The sequence below is a fragment of the Myotis myotis genome, unplaced genomic scaffold (genome assembly GCF_014108235.1).
Source record: "Myotis myotis isolate mMyoMyo1 unplaced genomic scaffold, mMyoMyo1.p scaffold_m19_p_11, whole genome shotgun sequence".
Classification (NCBI taxonomy): domain Eukaryota; kingdom Metazoa; phylum Chordata; class Mammalia; order Chiroptera; family Vespertilionidae; genus Myotis; species Myotis myotis.
Window position 1 is genome coordinate 12,596,192 of NW_023416315.1, and position 23,807 is coordinate 12,619,998.

General features: G+C 41.4%; 1 protein-coding gene across 4 annotated transcripts in view; it reads right to left on the reverse strand.

Annotated features, from left to right (window-relative positions):
* The window catches only part of PIK3CG (phosphatidylinositol-4,5-bisphosphate 3-kinase catalytic subunit gamma), a 36,601-nt gene extending 15,414 nt beyond the window's left edge, over positions 1-21,187 (reverse strand). Inside the window, exons 1-10 of one of the 4 annotated variants that reach the window (XM_036327539.1) lie at positions 21,052-21,187; positions 16,787-18,793; positions 13,850-13,915; positions 13,515-13,740; positions 11,814-11,917; positions 7,828-7,974; positions 6,258-6,348; positions 5,117-5,247; positions 4,025-4,136; positions 2,208-2,365 (exon numbers count right to left, since the gene is read on the reverse strand). In XM_036327539.1, the coding sequence (XP_036183432.1) occupies positions 2,208-2,365; positions 4,025-4,136; positions 5,117-5,247; positions 6,258-6,348; positions 7,828-7,974; positions 11,814-11,917; positions 13,515-13,740; positions 13,850-13,915; positions 16,787-18,781 (3,030 nt within the window). In that variant the 5' untranslated portion in view covers positions 18,782-18,793; positions 21,052-21,187. Of the gene's footprint in view, positions 1-2,207; positions 2,366-4,024; positions 4,137-5,116; positions 5,248-6,257; positions 6,349-7,827; positions 7,975-11,813; positions 11,918-13,514; positions 13,741-13,849; positions 13,916-16,786; positions 18,794-20,673 lie in introns of all 4 variants that reach the window. The other 3 variants (XM_036327540.1, XM_036327542.1, XM_036327541.1) reach the window with 3 other exon arrangements.
* Positions 21,188-23,807: the final 2,620 nt, after the last annotated feature.

Sequence of the window (23,807 nt, forward strand, 5' to 3'; positions counted from 1 at the left end):
GTAATTTTGCTACTGTTAGGAATCGTAATGTAAATATCTGATATGCAGGGTATATTTTCGAACGACGCGACCCACAGGTTGAGAACCGCTGTTTTAAAACGTAAGACAACAATAAAGAGGACTAATGGGGAAGTTTTCCTTGGATTTGAGGGTTGACATGGGCACTTTGGGGTCTACAGAGTGTTGTCAGCAACAGGGCAGATGGACAATCCCTGGGGGAAACCACCAGCAAAAAGGAAGAGAACAGATACACAGAAGCAAGGAGAGCCAGCTAGTGAGGCCAAATCCCTCCTGTCTGCTTCTCTAAATGGCACTACTGCTGCCTCCTTTGTTCAAAGCGCCTCATAGGAGCCACCTCCAGCAGAGGAGAGTTGAGTGTTTCCCTCCTTTAAATGGTAACATTCTTTCAGGTGTTCTATTCTTTTCTTCCTTTCTTTTTTTTTTTCTTCTTATTCTTTTCCTTTTGTGGAACCATTTTTCTCTTCTAGGAAGTTGTCAAAACATATGATTTTTTAACTTTAAAGAAAAACAGGACTGCAACGTGTCAAATCCCTGGAAATGGTCTGAACCCAGTGGAGTTTACACAGAAACACACAGTAAAAACCCTAAGGCCATCTGGCCACAGAGATCTCAGTTTCTCTGACAACACCCCGGCAATGGTGGGAGGGCAAGTCCTGTGATCACTGAAGTGAAAATCAGGCAGGAGAACAAACAAGAACAGGCAGGTTTCAAAACAACATATTCTGGTTCCTGTTCTACTGAGTTTCAGACCCATGTCATCTCCCAGGGATAACATGGGACTGAGAAGGGACTCAGGAAAAAGACTTGTTCCTAAATGCTGACTACAAATCAAGACACATTTAAGGGGCACTAAGGGAGGGGGCTACTTAAGGGGAACCCAAGGCAAACGTACATATGAAGCGATCACTCATTGCCTCTCTTGTTCTGTTTTGTGTTTGCATGGCTATAACATCGGCGTATTACAGCAGTGACTACAATTTCTCGGAGTTATTCGCATTCACAGTTATTCAATTTGCAAGCATGAAAATTATACTCCTCAGGTACTGAAAATATCTGATAGTCAGAAGTGGATGTAGCCCAGAAAGGAATGGAAAAGAGGCTGGAATGTGAACGCTCCCAGGGAGCTGGGAGCTTGTTTGCAGGTCAGCAGGACAAGCCAGTGCTCTTTGCAGGACCTGTAGTCAAGCTGACAGGATTTCAAAAGAGGAAAGGGACCGCCTTCTACAAAAATGAGAAAAGCACACGGTGGTGCAACAAGAATTGCTGTGTTAATTTGCTAAATATTCACCTGTAGCAAAAATCAGGAGAAGTCTCCAATTGCCCTGGCCGGGTAGCTCGGTTGGTTAGAGCGTCATCCCAATACTCCAAGGTTGTGGGTTCAATCCTCGGTCAGGGCACATACAAGAATCAACCAATGGCCCTGGCTGGCATGGCTCAATTGGTTGAGTATTGCCCCATGCACTGGAAGGTCGCCAGTTTGATTCCTGGTTGGGGCACATGCTTAAGTTTTGGGTTCTGTCTCCAGTCAGGGTGTGTATGAGAGGCAATGGACTGATGTCTCTCTCTCTCTCTCTCTCTCTCTCTCTCTCTCCCTCTCCCTTCCTCTCTCTAAAGTCAATAAAAACATATTTTTTCCTTTTTTATTTAATAAAAACATATTTTTAAAAGAATCAACCAATGAATGCAAGAATGATGCATAAATAAGTGGAACAACAAATCGGTGTTTCTCTTTTCCTCTTTCCTCCTAAAAATCAATAAATTTTAAAAAAGAGAAGTCTGCAATCATTTGAGAATCCTGAAAAATCTATGTAAAATTTGGACCTTCTAGGCAAGATCTTGGAGAGATAAACACTCCAAAGCCAAACCGGCTTGCTCTGCCTTACGCCCCCTCTGCAGTGCAGTGTCCTGCGGATGCTCTAGAGCTGCCAGCCCGGGGCGGGGGTGGGGTGGGGTGGGGTGGGGGCGGCGTGGAACACGTTTACTTGCTGTTTGGTTGTAGGTAGCAGGGTTACTGAGAAGCGTCATTTTGCACTTGGGGAAGGAATGGAGAAGGCGGTGGTCATGCCAGAGGGGGTGGGCAGAGGTGAGAGGAGCCCCAAAGTGGAGGGAAAGGCGCGGGCAGCTGTGCGCTGCGGGCACCGCCCCGCTTGGTGTTCACAGTAGGTGGTCATCATGAGGCCACTTACCTGAAATTTCTGGAAGTGTAGGCTTGTCTTCTTTCCAGAAGTTCCCATCACAAACAGGAAGTCTGGGGTTAGCACAAATGGCACTCTCTCCTTATTAATGCCCAGGAAGCTTTTGTAATTCCCAAGAATATGCCCAAAGTCAATATGAAATAGATTTCCTTAAAAGAAGAAAATGTCTGACATCATGACGCTGGCATAAGTGCTTGTAGCAATACTCTGGCTTGTTTACTTCTCAAAACATGTTTCTAGGTTGCCTGACAATGAACGATCTTGGGTGACAGAGCTATTTTTACACTGTTTTATCAGCCGGTGGCATTTTTCGTTTCAGCAGGTGTGTGTAGTAATAGCCACAAAGCGCTCTTTGAAGCAAGTATGTTTTCTTTACCCTTCCTGTGTTCTTTAAATGAGTCAAATGTTATTTAAAAATTCTCGTCTCAGAATTATTCTTAGAAATAGAAATCAAAACTCTGGCTAATATGTCTTCATTATGCCCAAGACTCTCTTATACCCTTTGTGTAACTCCAGATAGACTGATGTTTCAGTCCGCTTGGGGGAGGGGCATTTACCTTTTACTTTTGAGTAGCATGATAGAAATAAATCATTTGAATTTCCTTTGGGTCAAATTCTACCATTTTTACCATCACCACCACAACTACCATCATCTCTTCTCATTTGTATAGCTCTTTTTCACATGTATGGACAATACATTATTGATTCTCATAGCGAGAAAAGTGGTTTACCCAAACATGGTGCTTTTCCCAGACTCTTAAGTTGGTCCAAATTTCTTTTTTAAAAAAAAATCTTTATTGTTGAAAGTATTACATGTCCCCCCTTTCCTTCCATTAACCCCTTCTAATCCACCCAAGCCCTCTGCCCCAGGCCTTCACCACCCTATATTTTGTGTCCATGGGTTATGCATATACGCATACAAGTTCTTTGATTAATCTCTTCCCACCTACCCACCCATTCACCTCTGCCTTCCCTCTGAGATTTGACATTCTGTTCCATGCTTCTATGTCTCTGATCTATTTTGTTTATCAGTTTATTTTATTCATTGGATTCCACATATTAGTTAGATCATGTGATACTTGTCTTTCTCTGACTGGCTTATTTGGCTTAGCATAATACTCTCCAGGTTCCTCCATGCTGTTTCAAAGGGTAAGGGAGCCTTCTTTTTTACTGCTGCCTAGTATTCCATGGTGTAAATGTACCACAGCTTTTTTATCGGTCCAAATTTCTTAGGCAAAAATTCTTGGCACGGTAGCCAATACTGACCACTGTCAGGGCGGACAGTGAACTAGTGAGCAGGGGTAGGTTAGGAAGACACAGCATATTAGATGTAAAGGTCTATATCTGTGAATTATTTTTGTTTGCCTTTCTATAACATTTGACACTGTTGATCGTGCCCACCTTCACTAGCTTCTGGGATATGATCTTATCCTAGCTACTCTCTGACTTATGTTTCTTGGGTCTCATTTCCTACATCCTCCTCCATTCCTCACTCCTGGGTGATCTAGGGCGATCACAGAATCCGTGTCCCTGTATAATAATGACTTCTAGATATGTGCTCCAACCTTGAATCCTATTTAAAAAATTACTCTGTGCTGGGGAGGAGGAGTTAGTGCTCAATGGTTACAGAGTCTCCGTTGGGGAACATGAATAAGTTCTGGAAATGAATGGTGGTGATGGCTGCACAACAATGTGAATGTACGCAATGCCACTAAGCTGTGCATTTACAACTGGTTAAAGTGGTACATTTTATGTTATGTGTATTTTACCACATTTTTTTAAAAAAAAGTTGCAATAAATAAACTCACCTGTCTCTGTAATCATAATGTTGTCATTGTGCCGGTCGCCTATTCCAAGAACAAAGGTTGCCACACAGTAGCCAGCACAGGAATAAACAAATCTCTCCACTGCTGCCTGAAACTAATGCACATGCATCTGAATATTAGTTGTGTTCTAACTACAGAGACGGCATGAATCTATCACAAGTGACTTTCAAAAAGACCTCATTCTGGGAACCATTTCAGAGAGCAAATTAGTTGTGTGGGGTTCCATTAACATTATATCTGCTAATTGCCAACTTTCTCATGTGCTCTACTTACATTTTAGGCAAAGATTCAATGATCCACAATAGCAGGAGGAGAAAAAAAGAGGCGAAGGGCAACATCAATTTAATCAAAGGGCTCACTGTCCCTCCGGGTGTCACTTGCCAACAACTATACAGAACTCAGGATCATTTCTTCGTCATTGGTGAACATGTGTTTTGCTTGTGACCACTTTAAAGGTGATGGGGTCGCAATCCACATGTATAACAGCCTAATAAGTGCTACTAATTACATTGCCTTCCCAAAAGCCTGCGAACCATGTAAATGAGAAGTACTAATAAATCCTGTGCAGAACTTTAAACGACAGCCCACGGCTTGGGAAGGATTCAGCACATGTACTTCATGGGAATGTGAAACTGACATTTTCAGCATCCATAATTTATCGTTTAGATCAGACTGACGTGGTAAATTAGAAAGCACTTTACAGGGTAGGCACTGTTTCCCAGGTAGGAAGAAGTTTATGCGTGCTAACTAAATTTTTCTGCTGAACAACAAAAACAGACTGTCATAGAAAGTGCTACTGAATTATTTCACAGAACCAAATTTGATGCAAAGCATGCCTGATAATCAAAGGAGAAGCAAATGCTCACGGAGTTCTGAACAGAGCTCCTGTTTTACACAGCGATGCTAGGTCACCACAAGAAGGTGCCTACAACCCTCATGACCTCATGAATAAAGGGTTTCACGACATACATCAGGAGGCACGACATTGGCAGATCCTTTGGAAATGTGAAATCGATACTGCCATGTAAATGACAACTTCAAGGGCCTTCGGAGTGGGGAGAAGCAGGGGCTCACCTTTTCTTCAATAGGGCATTTTTCTTTAAGCCAGTGATTCAGGACTTCATCTTTAAATGCTCCTGTGTTGCCCACGGTGCTTTGCTGAATTTTGGCAATGGTTGTGGCATCTTTCACAATCTGGATCATTCCTGCAAGAGGAGGCACACAGTTTGATAGAGGCTGGGGCCTAGGGCCTGACCCAGAGGAAAAATGGCTATGTCTTTGTTGAATGGAGGGCAGAGAGCTACTTTCCAGATTCAAGCGGTTGGTTTTCTTCAGAGTAAGAGAAACAAAAGGAGGAAAATATGGAAGCTGTGTGGGACATGCTTAATATTACTGAGTGGGAAGAGGAAAGGGTTGGTTTTGGAAGGTCCTAAGTAAAAGCATTTATGGGCTGAGTATATCCCTCCTTCCTTGGCAACCTGTGCCTTTTCCTTTATTTTAAGTTATAGGCCAAATGAAACGGTTTTGTACAGTTCTCAAGTCAGAACCTTGAATAAAAATGTTTGATTGGCCCGGCTGGCGTGGCTCAGTGGTTGAGCGTTGACCTATGAACTGGGAGGTTATGGTTCGATTCTAGGTCAGGGCACATGCCCGGGTTTCAGGACCGATCCCCAGTGTGGGGCATGCAGGAGGCAGCCGATCAATGATTCTCTCATCATTGATGCTTCTATCCCTCTCTCCCTCTCCCTTCCTCTAGGAAATCAATAAAAATATGTATTAAAAATGTTTGATTGAAATAAAATGTTAAATATTCATAAAAGTGCCTAAAAGTAGAGTATGTAATAGCTTTAATTATGTGAATTCCGGGATATTAAAATCAGTGACAGAATTTCTATTTTTAAATGTTACTTGTGAGGGAGAAGTTTAATGTGCAATGAAACAGTTAAAGTTTAGAGGTGGAAAAGTAAAGAGGGAAGAGCAGGTTCTAACTAAAATAATTTCCATGTATAGTAACAAGGATTTGAATCATGCATTCATTTATCTTCAACATATCTATACTAAATTGGGAGTCACATTCACCAGCCTTGGAACACTTTCTTCCTTTTTATATGGATGTAGATTGTAATTTGTCAGTCAGCAAATGCCTACACTGAAGGAATTTCGATCCTTTAAAAGTAGCTGAGTGATACATCCACCTCCTGAGGTAAGCACATACCTATTTTGTCACCAGTTGAAATGCAACCATATGGCAGGAGGCACAGATCCAAAGATTCAATCTCCCAGATGGATTCCATGATTCGTAGAATCTGGGTATCAAAACACAAAAAGGTTTCCATTATAAATGTATATATTTCTTCTTCTGAAAAAAAATATTATCTGGTAACACAAAATATGAAATAAAACATTTTTTATTTATTTATCAACCTGGTACTCTGAAGTTTCCATTCCTTGGGAGCCTATAAATTTTGGTCCCTGAGATTTACCTTGGGGAAGAAGATAAATGGATTTCTTTTGAGATAGATTTTGGCCCCAATTCATCTATTCCACTCCAGGTATGTATATTTTACCACAATAAAAAAATTCCACTCTACACATAAGGCACTCTTGGGCTATAACCAAGACAATAATAGCAACAATCACAATGATAGCTAGCATTTACTGAGTGCTGTTGTATGTGATCTCTTGCATTTATCCTATAGTAGTGTGGATGTAATTATTATTCACATTCTGCAGGTGAAGAGACTAAGGCTTAGAGAACTGAAATAACTTGTCCTTATCTGCCAAGCAAAGTGCCTTAACAACAAGACAAAGTACGTAAGGTTCAAGTGTAAACTTTGCCTCAAAATGAGAGGAAAATGAGTGATGTTTTGTGGTTTTCAGTTACAGCTTCAAATAATTCAAAAGAGGTTACAGATTTGTTGGAAATTAAATGAACTTTCAAAAGGTTTTGAACTTTCAAAAGAACTTTCTTTTTAATAAAAAATTATTTCCAGGAAAAATACATTCTTGAAAAGAGAGCAAAGGGTATTATTGTTTCCATATTAGAAATCAGCAAAAACAGAAACATAGAGGGAATTGAAAACATGCCCTTGTTTTTAGATAGTCTACATTTACAGCACTGTGGTTTGCCTATTTTAAGTAAATCATATTACATATTAGAAATTACGTTACCTCTAAAATGTTGAACAACTAGAATATAGAGTATCACTGAAGTTTATCCAGAAATGTTAGAACATAGAAAAATGATTAATATTGGATACCTGCATCATTCATCTGCTGTAGCAATCTGTTCACTCTTGTTATTTAACTGCATGATTTCTTCAATCACCTACCTGTTCATCTTCTTTCCCATTCCTATTAAATCAGTCACTTGAGTTTGTATTATGTGGATGTGTATCAAAGTTTATGTATCTAAGAAAAGCACCTGTGTGTACCGTATGTAGCTATGTCTATGAATATGAATAGAAGTGAATGCTTGGAGGTAAATACATCCATGTTCTATGTTACCATTCTAGAAATGGGGTATATAGGTGAGGGAAGTATATCTGACTATTTGAACATGTTGGATATGCATCCTCTCAGGAATGACAGAACTATGATGCTCACTAGATTGCATATCGAATGGTGCACAGCTGTACTCCCCCCAGGAAACTATTATGTAATCACTGTTCATCATACAAGATAGGAGAATGGGAATAGACTCGGTAGAAGGCATTTTTTTTAGATCTAATATACTAGAAATGCTTTTTCAGATAATTGAAAAAAAATCCTTCACAGTAGCATACCTGTAAAATAAGCATGTCTTGGCGCAAATCATCGCCATGTTTAAAGATAATCCCAATTGTCTCATTTGATAGAGCTGTAGGGTCGGCACATTTAAACTCAAGCCACAGGGGTTTCTTCTTAGAGGCCATAACTTTACACTTTTCAACCTGGAAAGAAACAGATGTTTTTATACATAATGCATACACATTGTAGAGACACACATCCACTTGTGAAGTATCAATAGAAATAACCAGGACAAACTCCTAGTTGGAAAATGATTTTCAAAGATTTAGGTAAAAAATACAGAAAGTGTCCTCAGAAAGTCTGAAAATGCTAGTGAGAGTAATTTACAACACTTAAATCAGTGGTTCCCAAAGTGTGTTCCAAGGAACCCTAAGGGTCTGTGAAGATGCCTAAGAGCTGTGGCAGATCCCATCCTCTGCACACCCCATGCCCATAGGATTCTGGTACAGAGCAACTTTGTTTATATATTTGGGCTCCCTCTAAGATTTAAGTTGAAAAAAAAAAAGAATTCTACTGCTACCACAATGTCTAAAAACTATTATTGCAGCCCTAACCAATTTGGCTCAGTGGATAGAGCGTCGGCCTGTGGACTCAAGGGTCCCAGGTTTGATTCCGGTCAAGGGCATGTACCTTGGTTGTGGGTGCATCCCCAGTAGGGAGTGTGCAGGAGGCAGCTGATCGATGTTTCTCTCTCATCAATGTTTCTAACTCTCTATCCCTCTCCCTTCCTCTCTGTAAAAAATCAATAAAATATATAAAAAAATAAAAACTATTATTGCAGAACCAGATGCAATAGGCCAAATATAATAAGATAAAATTTAACTTCAGTAAACAGAAATCTAGCACTCAGGTACAACACCTCCTCCCTCCGAAAACAACTCTACGCATCTAAATAATCTCAAGGAACTTTGCGGGAAATGTGGCTTAGCAGATACTCACTTCAAAATAAAAAATACCTTGGGAGTTCCGGCCAAAAGTGGTTTCACCATGCATCAAAAATGGGATGTGGTCTTTTTTATTTTAAAAAAAAGCAAACACAATCCAAAACTCTATTAATATGTTATTATTCCTAACAATCTCTACTGAATAAGGACAGAGGAAAGTGTGTCTTTTTACTACAGGGCCAGTTTACTCCTAATTGGATATAAAGTAAACATGAAGGGAGGCGCATCCCCTTCTTTCCAGGGGAAATATCTTTCAAAAATAAAGGTGGAATAAAGAGTTTTACAGACAAACAAAATGTGAATTTCTTGCCAAAAGACTTGCACTATAAAAAAATATTAAAGGCTGAAGGAAAATGATGCCAGATGGAAACACGGACCTATACAAAGTAATGAAGAGCACCAATAATGGAAAATGTGTGGGTAAATGTTATAAAATGTTCAATCTGTTAAATCTATTTTTAACTGTTTAAAGCAAAATAATAGCAATGTATTGGGTTTATAATATATGCAGAAATTAAAAGCATAACAACGGGAGGAGGTTAATGGAAATATATTATTGTAAGATTCTTCTTAAGCATATATGACGTGGTTTATTATTTGAATTAATCACGAGCATGTGATTTTGATGTAAGGACAGATATTTAGATCAATGGAACAGAATAGAGAATGTAGATATAGATCCACATGGTCAGATGATATTTGACAAAAATACTACCAACATTTTTTTTTTTTTTAAGGTTTAAAGAGTGTTTTTGAGCCAAGGGCTGAGGACCCGGCCCAAAAGCAAAATCTCAGAGGACCGAGAAAACGCTCTCAGAATAGCAGTGTTGCAGTCCTGTTTATACATTTAGAATTAAAGGAGAAAACGTGATTTTCCATTGGTGGTAGGTTAAGGAGGCAGGAGAAAGCAAGGCAGGGACATCTCTAGGATGGGATAAAAAGGAAAATGCAGAGAGGCATACTTTTACATTAGTGAGTACAGGATAGTCAACACTGAACAATCACAGTGAACAGAGATGGTATGTGGGGAACAAGATAACAACAAACTTCCTGGTAGTTGTGCTGTGTCCAGTGAGTATGTTTCTGAGGGGTCTGGCGAAGAAAATGACTCTGACATTTTAAAGGTATGTCGGCCTAGAAGCACAAGAACAATGGACAGGTCTTGCTGAAGGTAAAGATTAGCTTTTCACTAAGGAAGTTATAACTCCCTGCCATGACCTGCCCGGGTAGGAATTAATGATCCGTGGTTACTTTCAGTCATTGAGCTTGCCACGTTTGCCGCACAGCCCCGTTTTGTTCACATACCATTGAAGAGAGATTTACTCACCCCTGGTCAGGCCATAAGTGCCAGAGACCTGATTGTAAACTCAGATTTGTCTGGTTTAGTGCTGCTTTCTACCGGTTACTTTACTGAATCTTGTGGGCCCTGGCATCAGACCTATGCAACCTGCACAATTTCTGTTTGCAGAGGTTTGCGACCACTCCCCACCCTCAGACCACCTTGGGGACAGCCCCTGACAAAACCACCGTGGTCATTGGTCAGTGCCCGCAGACCTGACCTTGGCCCCTCGGAACAGCAGATGCCTGCGAGACCACAGTAGGCTTCGTTTGCCAACATATCTACATAGGAAAAGGACAATCTTTTCAACAGATGGTGCTGGAAAAGTTGGAGCTTCGGATTTAAAAAATGAAACCTGATCTTTATCTCACCCCATATACAAAAATCAATTCAAAATACATCAAAGACTTAAAAGTAAGCATTAAAACTATATAATTTTTAGAAAAAAATATTTATTACATTGACTTAGGCAATACTTCTCAACTTTGGCACTGTTGACATTTTGGGTTGGATAATTTTTTGTTGGGGTGTGTGTGTGGGGGGGTGCTGTCTCATGCCTTGTAGGATATTTAGCAGCATTCCTGGCCCCACTAGATGGTAGCAGCATTTTCTCAGTTGTACCAATCAACGGACATTATGAAATGTCCCTTGGTATGTGTGTGTATGTGTGTGTATGTGGGGGTGGGGTCACCCCAGGTTGAACATTACTGGATTAAGCAAATATTTCTTAGGATGCAAAATGTATGAGCCATAAAAGAAAAAGTGATAAATTAGACAATAAAAATCTTCTGCTCCTTGAAATACACTGCTAGGAAAATGAAAAGGCAAGCCACAGGTTGGGAGAAAATATTTGTAAAATGTATACTTGATAAATAATTTGTGTCTAGACTATATAAATAACTCATAAATAAAAATGAGAAGGCAACCCACATTAAAAATGAACAAAAGATGTGAATGGAAGATGAAAAACTGGCACATGGGAAGATGTTCAACATCATTAGGGAAATGCAAATAAAAACAACAATGAGATACCACTTCTCCTTTAAGACGGATAACAACAAGTGTTGGCTAGAAGGTGGAACAGTTCGAACTCACATATACTGCTGGTGGGAATATAAAATGAATGGTATCGTCACTTTGAAAAAACAGTTTGGCAGTATAAAATCACACTCACGTACCAACTATTTGACCCAACTATCCCACTGTTAAATATTTACTAAAAAAAATGAATACTACTCAGTAGTAAAAAGAACATACTATGGATACACACAGAGACATGGGTAGACCTTAAAAAGCATTATGCTAAGTAGAAGAATCCAGATACAAAATACTACATACAGTATGATTCCACTTCATGTAATTCTAGAAAAGGCAAGAGTATACAATAGAAAGCAGATATTTTTTTTTTTTTTTTTTTTTGTCTGGGATCGGGTATGGGAGGAGGAAAGGCCTGACTAAAAAAGGGACATGAAGGAACTTTTTCTATGGAAATGTTCTGTAACTTATTGTGGTGATGAACTGTACACTTAAATGGACACATTTTATTGCATGTAGGTGATTCCTCATGAAAGTTGATTCAAAAGAAAATGGGTGGGAGATTGCCTGGTGTTGAGGCTTTCAGTATCCAGTGTTTAGGGAAGGGCTCGACACACATTTTCAAGACATGAAGACCATGTGGCGACATTGAGGCGATACCTACCACCAGGGCTCCTGCTTTCAGCCCAGGATCATACGGAACGCGAAAGCTCTCGGGGAGACTCGAATTCTGTAGGTTTTCAAGCTTTTGCTTAAGTTGCGAAATAACTGTAATTGTCAAAAGCACACAAGAGTTATATGAGCTCAAGAAATTACCAATATTACCTGTAACATTTCCTGAAACCATCTGGTCCGGTGTGGAGGAGGAGAAAAGGGTGTCTGTCTTTGAGGAACTAACCATTTCAGGTGGCAAGGTAAGTCAGGTTTACTGGGAGCAATACACTCATTTACACCTACCACCACAGGGGGTAGAAACAGGGGAGCAGGAATGGGATATCAAGACAATCAGGTAGAGAGGATGTTTTAAAGATAATGCTAAGGAATTGATACTGTGGTTTTCTTTCTAACGTGTGAAACCGTAAACTGCCATCTGATTTGGGGAACAGACGTTTGAAGAGCATATTAAATAGAATTTGTTTAGGGTTCTGCAAAATCTTTTCAAAAGAGAAAGGCTGTGTGGAGATTATTTAGCAGCCTCAAAATATTAAAAGCAAAATACATAAATTAAAAATTACTCCTTGTATAACAGGCAGGCTGGAGGCCAGTATGTATGTTCCCCTTTACTTACAATAAAAATACAAGTGAGTGAGGTCATTTTTATCACTATTATTTTTAGGACAGAGCATTATTGGTGTATTGGAAAAGAATCAAAGAGAAAAAGTGGAAATTCTAAGTAATCAGTTTAAAGTACTGGCTGAATATATTAGTGAGTGTCCGTTATGAGCCCATACTGCTGTGTCTGAGTATACAAACAAGAATAAGATATATTTTCTAGCTTCAAAGCTTATATAGTTTAGGAGACCAGAAAGATGTGTTGATGACTATAATTTAACGCAATATCAACAATGGGAATACAGAGAAAGAGTGATTAATTTTCTTGGGGCAGGGACAGGATTTATTTTTTAAAATATATTTTTTATTGACTTCTGAGAGGAAAGGAGAGGGAGAGAGAGAGAGATATCAATGATGAGAGAGAATTACTAGTATTGATTGGTTGCCTCCTGAATGTCCCCTACTGGGAATCGAACCATGACCTCCTGGTTCATAGGTCAACAATCAACCACTGGGCCACTCCACTTGGGCAAGGGACAGGATTTCTTAGTGATAAGAAAACAATATTGGAAATGTCTTTAGAGAAGAGGTGATATACAATGTTTTATATGAAGTATTCTGACATATATATAATATATATATGATATATACATGTATGAATATATATTTATGTCCAAAATTTTAAATAGCTTCTCAATAATTCATTACTTTAAAAGATTGAAAATTATATGCATATATGGAAAGATAGGGAGAAAAAAGGTGAATATTTGGGAATAACTAATCTTCGTGTGTGTGCACAATTGTTCTTGAAACACAAATGTTACATCTGCATGATGCTTTAAAATTTTTCAGAGTTCAATATCTATAATAAACTCATCATTAAAAATATATATAGTTTTAAAACTATGTTAACTTGTAAAGGGAGACCTTTAAATTTGCTTGCCCCATGAAGACAAGAAGATTAAAAACATTTGTTCTTCGCTGCCTTTAGGAAGGTACAAATTGCCTTCCAGAAGGAAGAAGAACACAGGGATGATGGCATTTGGAGATGAAGGCATTTGGAAAGAGAACCAAGAAAATATAGCTACTATACCTTGGGAGCTGACGTCATACTTTTCAGCAGAGAGTGATTTAATATCAATGGTCACTTTTTGTAATATCTCAATGACTTGGACCTGTTGTGTAAAGTCATGCAGCATGGCGGTGCCGCAGCCCCTCAGGTAGGCTTCCAGGATCACAGCGAACCTCTGCTGGTAATGCCGCGACTGGGCTATCTCACTTCTCAAGAACCAAAACAAAAAGTGGCCGATTCTTTTGTTCTGGGAGTGAGAACAAGATGGTTGAAATTATTGTGACGAATGCTCTAGGTCTACCAGCCAATTCCCAATAACTTTTAAAATGTCATGCTACTATCAAAGAAGTACTTACTCTTAAGCCACGCTTCAGCAGAAATCTGGCAAGGGCACTGTCATGGTAAGGTTCAAATTTCACAGCCTGAAGGAGGAACACATAGGCATTTGTAGGGCTGCATTCTATGTTGATTAATCAGGGAGAAGGAGATGGAGAAACACTGGTGCTCTGCCTTGGTGGGTTTTATGGGTAGGGTGATGTGACTCTTACCAGTCACTTAAGTTCAGTCCTTTCTTTTCAAGGACACTTTCGGCCAAAGTGAACCACTTGCTTAAGGACCAGGAGTAGAAGCCAGAATTCTTGACTCACAGTCATGTGCTTTTGATAATGTCAAGGGAAAGAGGGGAGGGCTTTTGCTCCCATTCAGGGCTTACTTGATTGATTGGCAGGATAGAAGGGAAAGGTGGAAATGGCTATAACAAGTCTGTAAAAGTGGAAGGTAAGTGAGGTTGTCAGAAAGAAAGTAGACAGTGGAGATCTAGTACATTTGAGGAGAAAAATATTTGTTACATGTGAAAATCCTAAAGATCTTTATCGCTGCTCTTCGGCTCAAGATGTGTGTCTGGCATCTCACTGGCAAGTCTGAGCTGGCTCACAGGTTCTTACTGCAAATAAACGCAGGCCCGGGCCAATCCATACCATATGATCACCACTCCCTGACACACTGTGGTATATACGAAGCTTTCTGTCTGAAAATCTCTTACTTTATAAGCTTCCCCAGGTTTTGTAGTGTTTAGAAGTTTTCACATCCCTTGAATATAGAGATACTGACTTTGATGTTAGCTCTGTGACTTAATAAAAAGAATCCAATAAAATGTGATAAATCCTAGTGGGTCATGATATCTGTTATATCATTCTCTGTACTTTTCTATAAATCTGCAAGAGTCCATGATTTTAAAAGTAGCCAGACTAACAAATATTGTTTGATTATTGTATATGCATATATAAAGTTACAGAGTAGATATCATGCATAAACATGAAAAGAGGAGGCTTAAAATTAAATATCTCAAAATATTTTCTTTATAAATAGACAAGGTCTATCATTTTTTCAGCTGAAACAGGAGAAATTCCTATTCCAATTTACGTTTTTACATCATAAAGGGCCTGGGACTTCTTTCTCTGATTTTCCAGTTTGGAAGTGATCAATACTGACTTGCTAATATTTCCATTATCCCCATACTTTCAAAGATGCTTTCCATGGGTATGGTCAAATAGAACCCATTGTAGCTCCAGTTGAGAGTGTGGTAATTCCACCACCAGTACTCACTTCAGAAATGTCTTAATTTTCTAACGCTAATGTGAGTTTTTCCAACCTGAATGCCTCAAATAATTTTACAAATGACTACTCTTCACATTTACAACCACAAACTCAAAGCTAATATTACTTATTGACCTATCTCATGTAAACACTTCCAGGAAAACCATTCATTTTCCAATTCTTCAAAATTTACTTGTAGAAATGATAGTGTAAACTTAGAACACATTCATGCAAATTTGTTTTATGTTCTATTTGTTGTGGAGAGCTAGAAAGCCGAAGGTACTTGGATTATTCTAAAATTTTCGTTAGTGACATGCTAGTATCTGCCCTCGTGGCCAGAGAAAAATATTGGAAAAATTTGATAGATGAAGGCTAAGGCCAAATATATTGTTTCAAGTATCTGCTTAATGGAAGGTGAATATTCAGAGTTAAAGTGCAGAGTATCCAAAATGCTCATCAGAAAACTCCAGGGCCTTCTTATCCATACAGATAATAGACAGTTTAGAGCCTAACACTTAACCTGGGAAATCTTAATGATCTCAGGTCACACATCACCTATTCAAAACTGTTTTTGGCTTCTTCCATCTAAATTAAGTGTCCCCAGGACCCCTAACTGTTTTCTCATAGTATTCTGTAGTCCCCCCCCCCCCGCCCCCGAAAGCAGTCACCACAATTTGTTATTAAATATCTGCTTGTATCTATACCATTAAAGTCAGTTTTCTCCATGCACCACAAGCTACACGAGGACAGAGATGGGCTCTGTTTTTGTCACTGCTCTACATCCAGCATCCCGAACAGTGGAAGCGCTATGTACATGTTGTTGAATTAATGAATGGGCACTTCTGCACTCTAAAATAGAATTTCTATTACAATTTCTTTACTTCCTTGCCCTTGTCAAGGAGCACGATCTAATCTGAGATTGGCTACAGTGAGCAGGAGAACTGCTCTCCTCTGTTTAACTTCCTAAGAAAACCTTAGGCAAATGGTGTAGTCTCTCTTGACCCCAGGGAAAGGAATGAGAACAGGAGGGAAAACGCAGTGCCAGACTTGTCTAAAGAGAGGGGCTTTCAAAGTCCCATCCAGGTATGAGGTATGATTCATGAATTGTGATCATATTCATGATCAAAGAGTATGACCTTTTCTCTCTAGGACATACAATTCTGACACTGGACTGATGCAGCATATTGGGAGGCAATGAAAAGAGCAGGGCCTGGAGTCCTGGGTTTTAATTTCGGTCTTTGAAAGTATGCGACCTTGGGCACATTAGTTTAGCCTCTCTCTGCCTCGATTTCCTTACAATCAAAATATTAACTTGACCTCCACCATAGTTATTGGGAGAGTTAAATGTGATAATACACATCAAGCATATATATCACTTGGAGCCTGACACAGGGGAGCAATCCCTACATTGAATTTATCATTAATACAATAAATGAGAACAAAGTATTCCCATAGGGCCAGTTTTCCTAAGAAGTGGAAATATTACCATCTTCAAAATGCTCGTCCGAAAACCCATAAAGACAATAAAAAAATAAATGGAACAGTTTACTCCTTTCTGAGGTGGCTTCTTCAGATCTGCTTTGACAGATCATGATGCTCTGGACAGAGGGAACTGGATGACAGCCGAATGGGGCGCCTGTGCAAATGCAAACCAACCCCTGAGAAGAGGCTCCGTAAGTAACAGGGGCATCCCCTACCTGGACCAGCTGTAGCAGGTAATTCAGAACGTCATCGTCCTCCAGGCTCTCCAGTTTCTGGACTGCAATGGCCCTCACATTTTCATCCGAAAAGTTACAGTCCAGGAGTTGCATTGTCAGCCCAACATCCAAAGCACTTTGATCCCAGACCTCCCTCCTGGCTAACAATTGGTATGTTTTGGCCACCATCTCTTGCTGTCCCCATTTCACCGAGCTAAACAGCTTAGGATACGCTTTTGGATGCTTCAGGCTTTCATATCTGAAATGCCAGAGCAACTCTTTGTCTTCTGCTGTGAGAGGGTTGAGTGGATCGGTGGCTATGATCGCCTCCAGTTGCTTCCGAAGCTGGTTGGGCATTTCCGCTCGAACCCGGTCCCCTTCAGGGTCAGGGGTGGGCCGATGCTTAGGCAAGGCTATCGGGTGGCAGTAATTGTCCAGAAGAATGCAGATGGACATTGAGCTGTCCTTGTCCGGGTTGGTGGCCGACGTGAGCTTGTCAGCATTGAAGCTCCCTTGGTCTTCTCCCTTGCCAGATATCTGCCACATGTGGAGCACGTACTCCCCGTGGCGCAGGAGGAACCGGTGGTCGATGAGCAGCAGGTTCACATAATAGAGAAGCTGAGCTTTGCCTCTGGCCTCGGGACTGGGCGTCTCGGCAGAGGCCTTCCCGGACAGCGCCGGCGCTTTGCCACAGTAGATCTGCAGGTTCAGCAGGGCCCCTTTGGGCAAGTCTTTGATTCTGATACTGAACTCAAGCCACACGTTCCAGAGCACCTCCTCCGTGAAGGGCTTGGGGCTGGTCCTCCTCTGGCAGAGCACCTGCTGCCCGTGCTGGATGTTGGCCTCCACGAACACCGTGAGGTCCGCGTTGCGGGGCAGCACTGGGATGTCAATGCCTCTGATTTTGACCCTGAACTTCCGGTCACAGTCCCACAAGGACACGGTGAACACGCTGTCGTGGTCCTTCCCGTGGATGGTGAGCTGCTCGTGGTAGCCGGTGACGCCGGTGCAGTCATCCACCAGCGGCCACTCCTCTTTGCGCACCTCGTCCTGGGCGGGGTCCGGAGGGGTGTCCAGCACCAGGTGAATCTCCTCCCCGTTCTTGAGGCAATGCCGCACCCACTGGAAGTTCTTGAGGGGCGTCTCCCCCACCAGGTACTCGTCGCGGCCACAGACGCGCAGCACGAAGTCCTGCTCGCTCTGGCTCTCGGGGATGTCCATCAGGGACTTCTTCTTGGCCATCTTGGTGAAGAAGCTGTGCAGGATGGCGCCCGGGGTGTCGTCGGCCGAGACCTTGATGGTCTGGCTGGTGGTGCTGCGGTGGATGACGATGAAGATGCAGTTGTGGGCGATCTTCTTCAGCAGGTACTCGGGGAGGGGCTTGGAGGTCACCCAGGGGTGCATGGCGTAGAGCTGGGGGTCGCGGCTCACCACCTCCGCCATGCGTGGCGTCACCAGGCGGCGGCGCGTGAACTCGAGCTCGTCATCGTGCACGTTGCTGACGTCGGTGACGTCATAGCCCATGAGGGCGGTGAGCTGCCGCTGGAAGGCCAGCGTCTCCTCCGAGGGGCCGCGGCGCTGCACCACGTGGATCTGCCCGGGGCTCCGGTGCAGCACCTTCCAGTAGCGCAGGCAGTCGAGGGTCTGCACCACCTGGTACTTGTCGTAGATCTCGTACCACTGGCCCTTCTTCTGGTAGAGCAGCAGGAAGTGGTCGGGGCTGAGCCGCTGGTAGAAGTCGGCCGCCGCGCTCGTCTCCAGCGCGCGGAGCCACACCTGCGCCTTCATCTGCTCCACGTTCCCGTGGCCGGCCACGTGCAGCAGCGCCGTCTCCGGGGTCTTGCTGGTGCGCTGGCTGGTGGGCAGCACGAACTCGATGGGGATGAGCTCCATGGAGGACAGGCTGGCCGCCGAGCCGCGCGGCTTCATCCTCCGGCGCCGGCGGCGGTTGTCCTCTCTCAGAACCACGGGCTGCTCATGGCTCTCCAGCTCCATGCCCTGCGCGACCTGGGGGCGGAGAAACACAGGGCTTTGTCACGGGGGCAGGCACTGGCCGGTTGCGTTTTGCTGCGAGAGGGCAGAAGAAGGGGTAGAAGGATGACAGTGGCGTGCTCACGAGGATACGGGAGCTTTGGAGTCAGGACTCGTGCATCCTGATCCCGCCACTTAGGATCTGGTGACTTGAGCTGGTTAACCTAGGAGCCTATTTCCCATCTGTCAGATGGAGTAGTTAAGACAGCCGAGGGTGGAGGTGAGAATTAAATAAGGTAAGAAATACATATACTTGCTCAGTGTGGATGATGGGTTTATGGGGGTTCAGTAATCATTCTCTCTACTATCATTATGTTTGAAAATTTAGTTTGATAAAGGAGATATGTAAGGCGCTCCCCCAGCATGGTGTCTGACATACTGTCATGACTCAAAGTGGTACTTGTTTTTAAGCATACTGACAGGCATGGACGAGTAAAACAGTCCCGTTAAAGGATCAGCTCCTAGTCTGCAAGATGCACTGTGAAATGCTAACACACCCCTCTTTGAAAACAGTCCTCTGACTTATTTCCTCTTTGTTCGGTCTCACACTTCTTGGGACCCAGATACCTTACCCAGCCTCACTGCATATTCTCTGTGTTCAAACTGTCTGGTTCAGGAATCTACTCTCTGGTCAACTTCCTGTCTTTCTTTTTTTATTTTTATTTTTTCTTACTAGTTAGGAAAGGTAATATCAGAATCAGTAGTTTCAACCAAGAACGTTTGCAGTCATTCAACATTTTGAGTCATGAAATTCTGGTTGTCATTGCTGTATTAGGGCAGTGTCTTGGGGGAGTCGCCCAAGGCAGCACTCTCTTAATAGGAACATTCAGGTAGTTTTAATTTTGTTCCAGTTCATTCCATCTTCCTCTGTGTTAGACAGTGGAGAAGCCATAGGATGGAAGGAAGGATTTCTGGGCTCCAGTAACCTGCTATTTGGATCCCAATTTATTATTTAACTTCCTTTTTGCTCTAATATTTTCATCTCTATAACAAGAATTCAGAAGTTTCTTCTCATCAGTTTATCCACTTTTGCTGTAAAGACAGGATGTCTCAAAAAGTGTATACACACTTTAACAGCTGATAGCTCAATTTTGAAAGTGAAATGTATTTTAATAAGCACTGCCTTCATAATTATTCAAAGTGTGTGTATACGTTTTTGAGGGACACTCTATATTTAATGAGTACCTCTCCTGCACGAAGCATTTAAGTATAAATTTGACATACTGCAGTAAGACACACTTCAAATAATGATTGAAATGCTAAAATATTAAGTTGAACTATAAATCAGGTATTTTTATTTTAATATTTAGTATCACTGTTATTAGATATTATATTTTAAATAAGAAACAACTAGTGACACAAAAATTAATGTTTCAGAAAATATCATTTACTCTCTTAAATTACTAATGTTAAGGAGACTCATAACTACTTATTTATTCAAGAAATAGTGGAGCATTTGACAAACCCCAAAAAGAAGAGTTTGATTAAAAGATAAGGAAGACAAATTTCATTAGAGCCAAACTTCTGTTCAAATCTTAGCTTAAAGTTACTTTTAAAGCCAATATTCCCTCTCAAAATATTATGAAGTTCTACTTAGTAAATACATGAAACCAACTGTCCCAATTCACTGTCTCATGCAGCTTAAAACAATCATTATTTGGTATATATATGTTGCTACATTATAGAATAACTAACAAAGAAGAGAACTGTAAGATATATTAATACTGACACTTGAAATAAAATAGGTCTGAATTTAGGCAATGTACAAATACACAGCAATAACTTTGGTCTCAGTGATCCCGAACAGTCTTACAAGATACAAAATTCAGAAGAAAACAGGCAGACTAAATACTCACTGCTCTCCTTCATGCTCGAGGTTATGAAGCGTTCGCCTTTTAGAGAAGACGTTAGAAACACTGATGAGTACAATAATGGCCAGGCACGCACTGGTAAGACTGTGAAGCCTGTCAGGGACAGACTCCCGTGTCCTTCTTCCTCCCAAATGAAAACAAACAAACTAACAAAAAACTGATGCACCTGCAAAACTATTGCTGGAACCTCGTGGATATCCACTCTTATAGGTTGCACTAGACAATGAAACAGAGACATTCAGGGGTAGTATCGACTCAAGAACCAACAGCAGTTCCAGATAAAAATATTCTAGCTGAGAAGGAAGTGTCACTATTCAGAGTCAGACGCAACAAAAGGCAAAAAATAGGAAGGGCAAAAAATACCTGATAAAGCCGTGGAGGTGATGATGCTGAAGGATCATTTGTTTAGTTTTTGAAAACAATAAATTCGAACCTACCCAGGGTGCCTCTAAACTCTTCCGCTTTTCTGGGTCTCCCTCCGTATCCAGATGCAGAGGAAGTGTTGCAGTTACCAGGAAGGAAGTTTTAACCAAGTTGATTATACGTGTGATTGCTCATTTTAAAAGTGTCAGAAATGCATTTCCTGTTAATAGCACAGAGGGTGAAGCACGAGAGTGAGCAGTGTTTACCATATTTTATACTCTTTGAACTAATTTTTTAATAATTGTGAGAGGCTGAAACAAATTAAAATTACATAGATCCAAACGAAAAATACACACTCATGAGACATAAACACATGAAATATTTTCTAGCTAGTTTTAAGTTGAACAGACTTAACAGCCACAACATTAGAGAGAAACAGCCTGGTAGGAATATTTTAAGAGCCAAATTAAATCCTTTAGTCCTGCAAAGCCCATTCAATTAATTTTCCCTCATGAGAATTCAAATGATCCCTTGTTCGTACACAGGGTTGGGAGAAGAGAAACTAGTGATCTCAGGGACTGAGTTATCAAGCTGACCATTTTCAAAAATGAGGTCTGGAGCTCACTTCCTTAGCTTGGTGAGATAGTTCTCTATTTTTTTTCAGAGCATGTAGGGCCCAAAATATCACTGGCTGAAATGGAAAGTACAGTGTGTGTGTGGGGAGGGGGGGGGCGGGAGGGTGGTGGACACTTACTGTGGGCAATTATTGCAGACGAAACAGGAGGGTTTTGGTTTCATGGGAAAATTAGGGAGCTGAGCACTGCCACACAATCAGATAGATAGTCACTGGAACATGGCTCCTGATTGTCATGAGAGTAAAGACCCCATGGAAAAGCCATCCTAAATAAATTTTCCCAAGCACACTCAGATCCTGAACCAGTGTTCTCTTTTCTCCATCCAGGGTTCCAATACCAGAGTTCATCCTCAGACCTGGGTTATCATGGACTCCAGTTGAGCCCAAAGGACAGCAGGTAGGATGGCATTGGCCTCACAGGTATATAATGAAAAGTTCTCTGAATCACTCTGACATCAAGATAAATGATTGATATGAGCTATCTCCTTTCACCTAGGCCCCTCCGGTTTCAGCTTTCCACAAATTATACTATAATAGTTGACATCAGCAGTCCCACTATTACATTCAAAGGCTGTGTCCCCAATATTTAGAGGGAGCTTATTAGCACCCCAAAATATATTCCTATATAGAAATACTCCCTTAGGAGGCTGGCAGCTTGAGAAGCCTCAAAGCAGGCCCTTTTGTTTAGTTCTGAAGGAGAGACCAAAGAGTCACACTGCAGGAGCTTGCCAGGATGTGCTTCAGACAGAGTATGTGGGAGGGTTCACTGGGGTAGGTGGGCTGGATGGGAGTTTGTGACGAGTAGGGCTGACCACAGAGGGACCATGAGCTTGGCCAGCTCTGTTCTCCAGACAAGTCAGTAGATTCTGTTCCTCAACAGATTCTTTCCCCAGCTCAGTAACACCCAGGAGCCAAGTCCCAACCTGACACCACACACACACACACACACACACACACACACACACACACGTGTTATTTCCGAAATGCTAGACTCAGGCTCTTGGGTCTCCTTGCCTCTGTAGGAACTAGTCAGCTGAGTTGAATTATGCAAAGTTGTCTGTTCTATGACTTAACTTGCAAATACTTCAGGCTTTATTGGTGATTAGATAATAAAAGTACCCTGCTCTTCCCCAAATCCTAATATAGTCACTAAAATTTGACTACATGTAGTAAATGTTCCAAGGGAGAAACAATGGCCAGTGTCTCCTTCCTCTATGTGGATACCTCCTCCATGGAGAGGAATACTTTACTATTAGTGCCCCTTTTGTCTCCAAGTTTTTAGGCTAGAAGACCCCTAGAACTCATCATTATCCTGTTTTATCATTGTGTTTCTCTCTTTTCTTCTTTTTTTCTCTGCTGTGAATCTCCATGCATCTAGCACCATGTTTTTACATCAAGTAGTCATACACTACACTGTATTTGGAAAAAACACAATCAAATAGTCTGACCTTCTATATCACATGCAACTATCACTGGAACGAGAAGATAGAACAGATCTACACTAATAAAAGAGAAACATGCAAATTGGTGTCACTCTGCTATGCCCACCAGCCAATCAGATGAGTATGCAAATTAACCCAACAAAGATGGAGGTTAATTTGCATACACAGGTGCAGAGTGAAGAAGACAACTAGGACAGGAGGGAAGCAAGCAGGATGGCAGAGACGGGAGGAAAGCAAGCGGGGCGGTGGAGGCGGGAGCTTCACTCCGGCCACAGGAAGCCCTATTCTTGCAGGAATCTTCCTGCAACGGGCCTCTAGTTAGAAAATAAGAACACAGTAAGATGTGTCAATGGTCAATAAACATTAAGAATGAATTGTTTGCTATGAGAAAGGATCTTTCCTATGGCCTTCAGAGAGATTGTTTGTGGTCTAGCTGGAGAGAGAAGACACACAGATGAAAAAAATAAGATGTCAATGTGATAGGCCAAGTGGTTTGAGTATATAATATTTGTTACATACTGCAGTGGTTTACTGAAGTAGGTCACTTTGGGTGTAATAAAATTTTTGAAATTATGCTGGAGGAGACCCAGGATTTAAGGTAATAGGGAAAGTCTTTAAGCCAAAAATGTGAACAAACAAAACAGTTCAAGAAATAGTGAATGGATCCATTTGCAGAAATG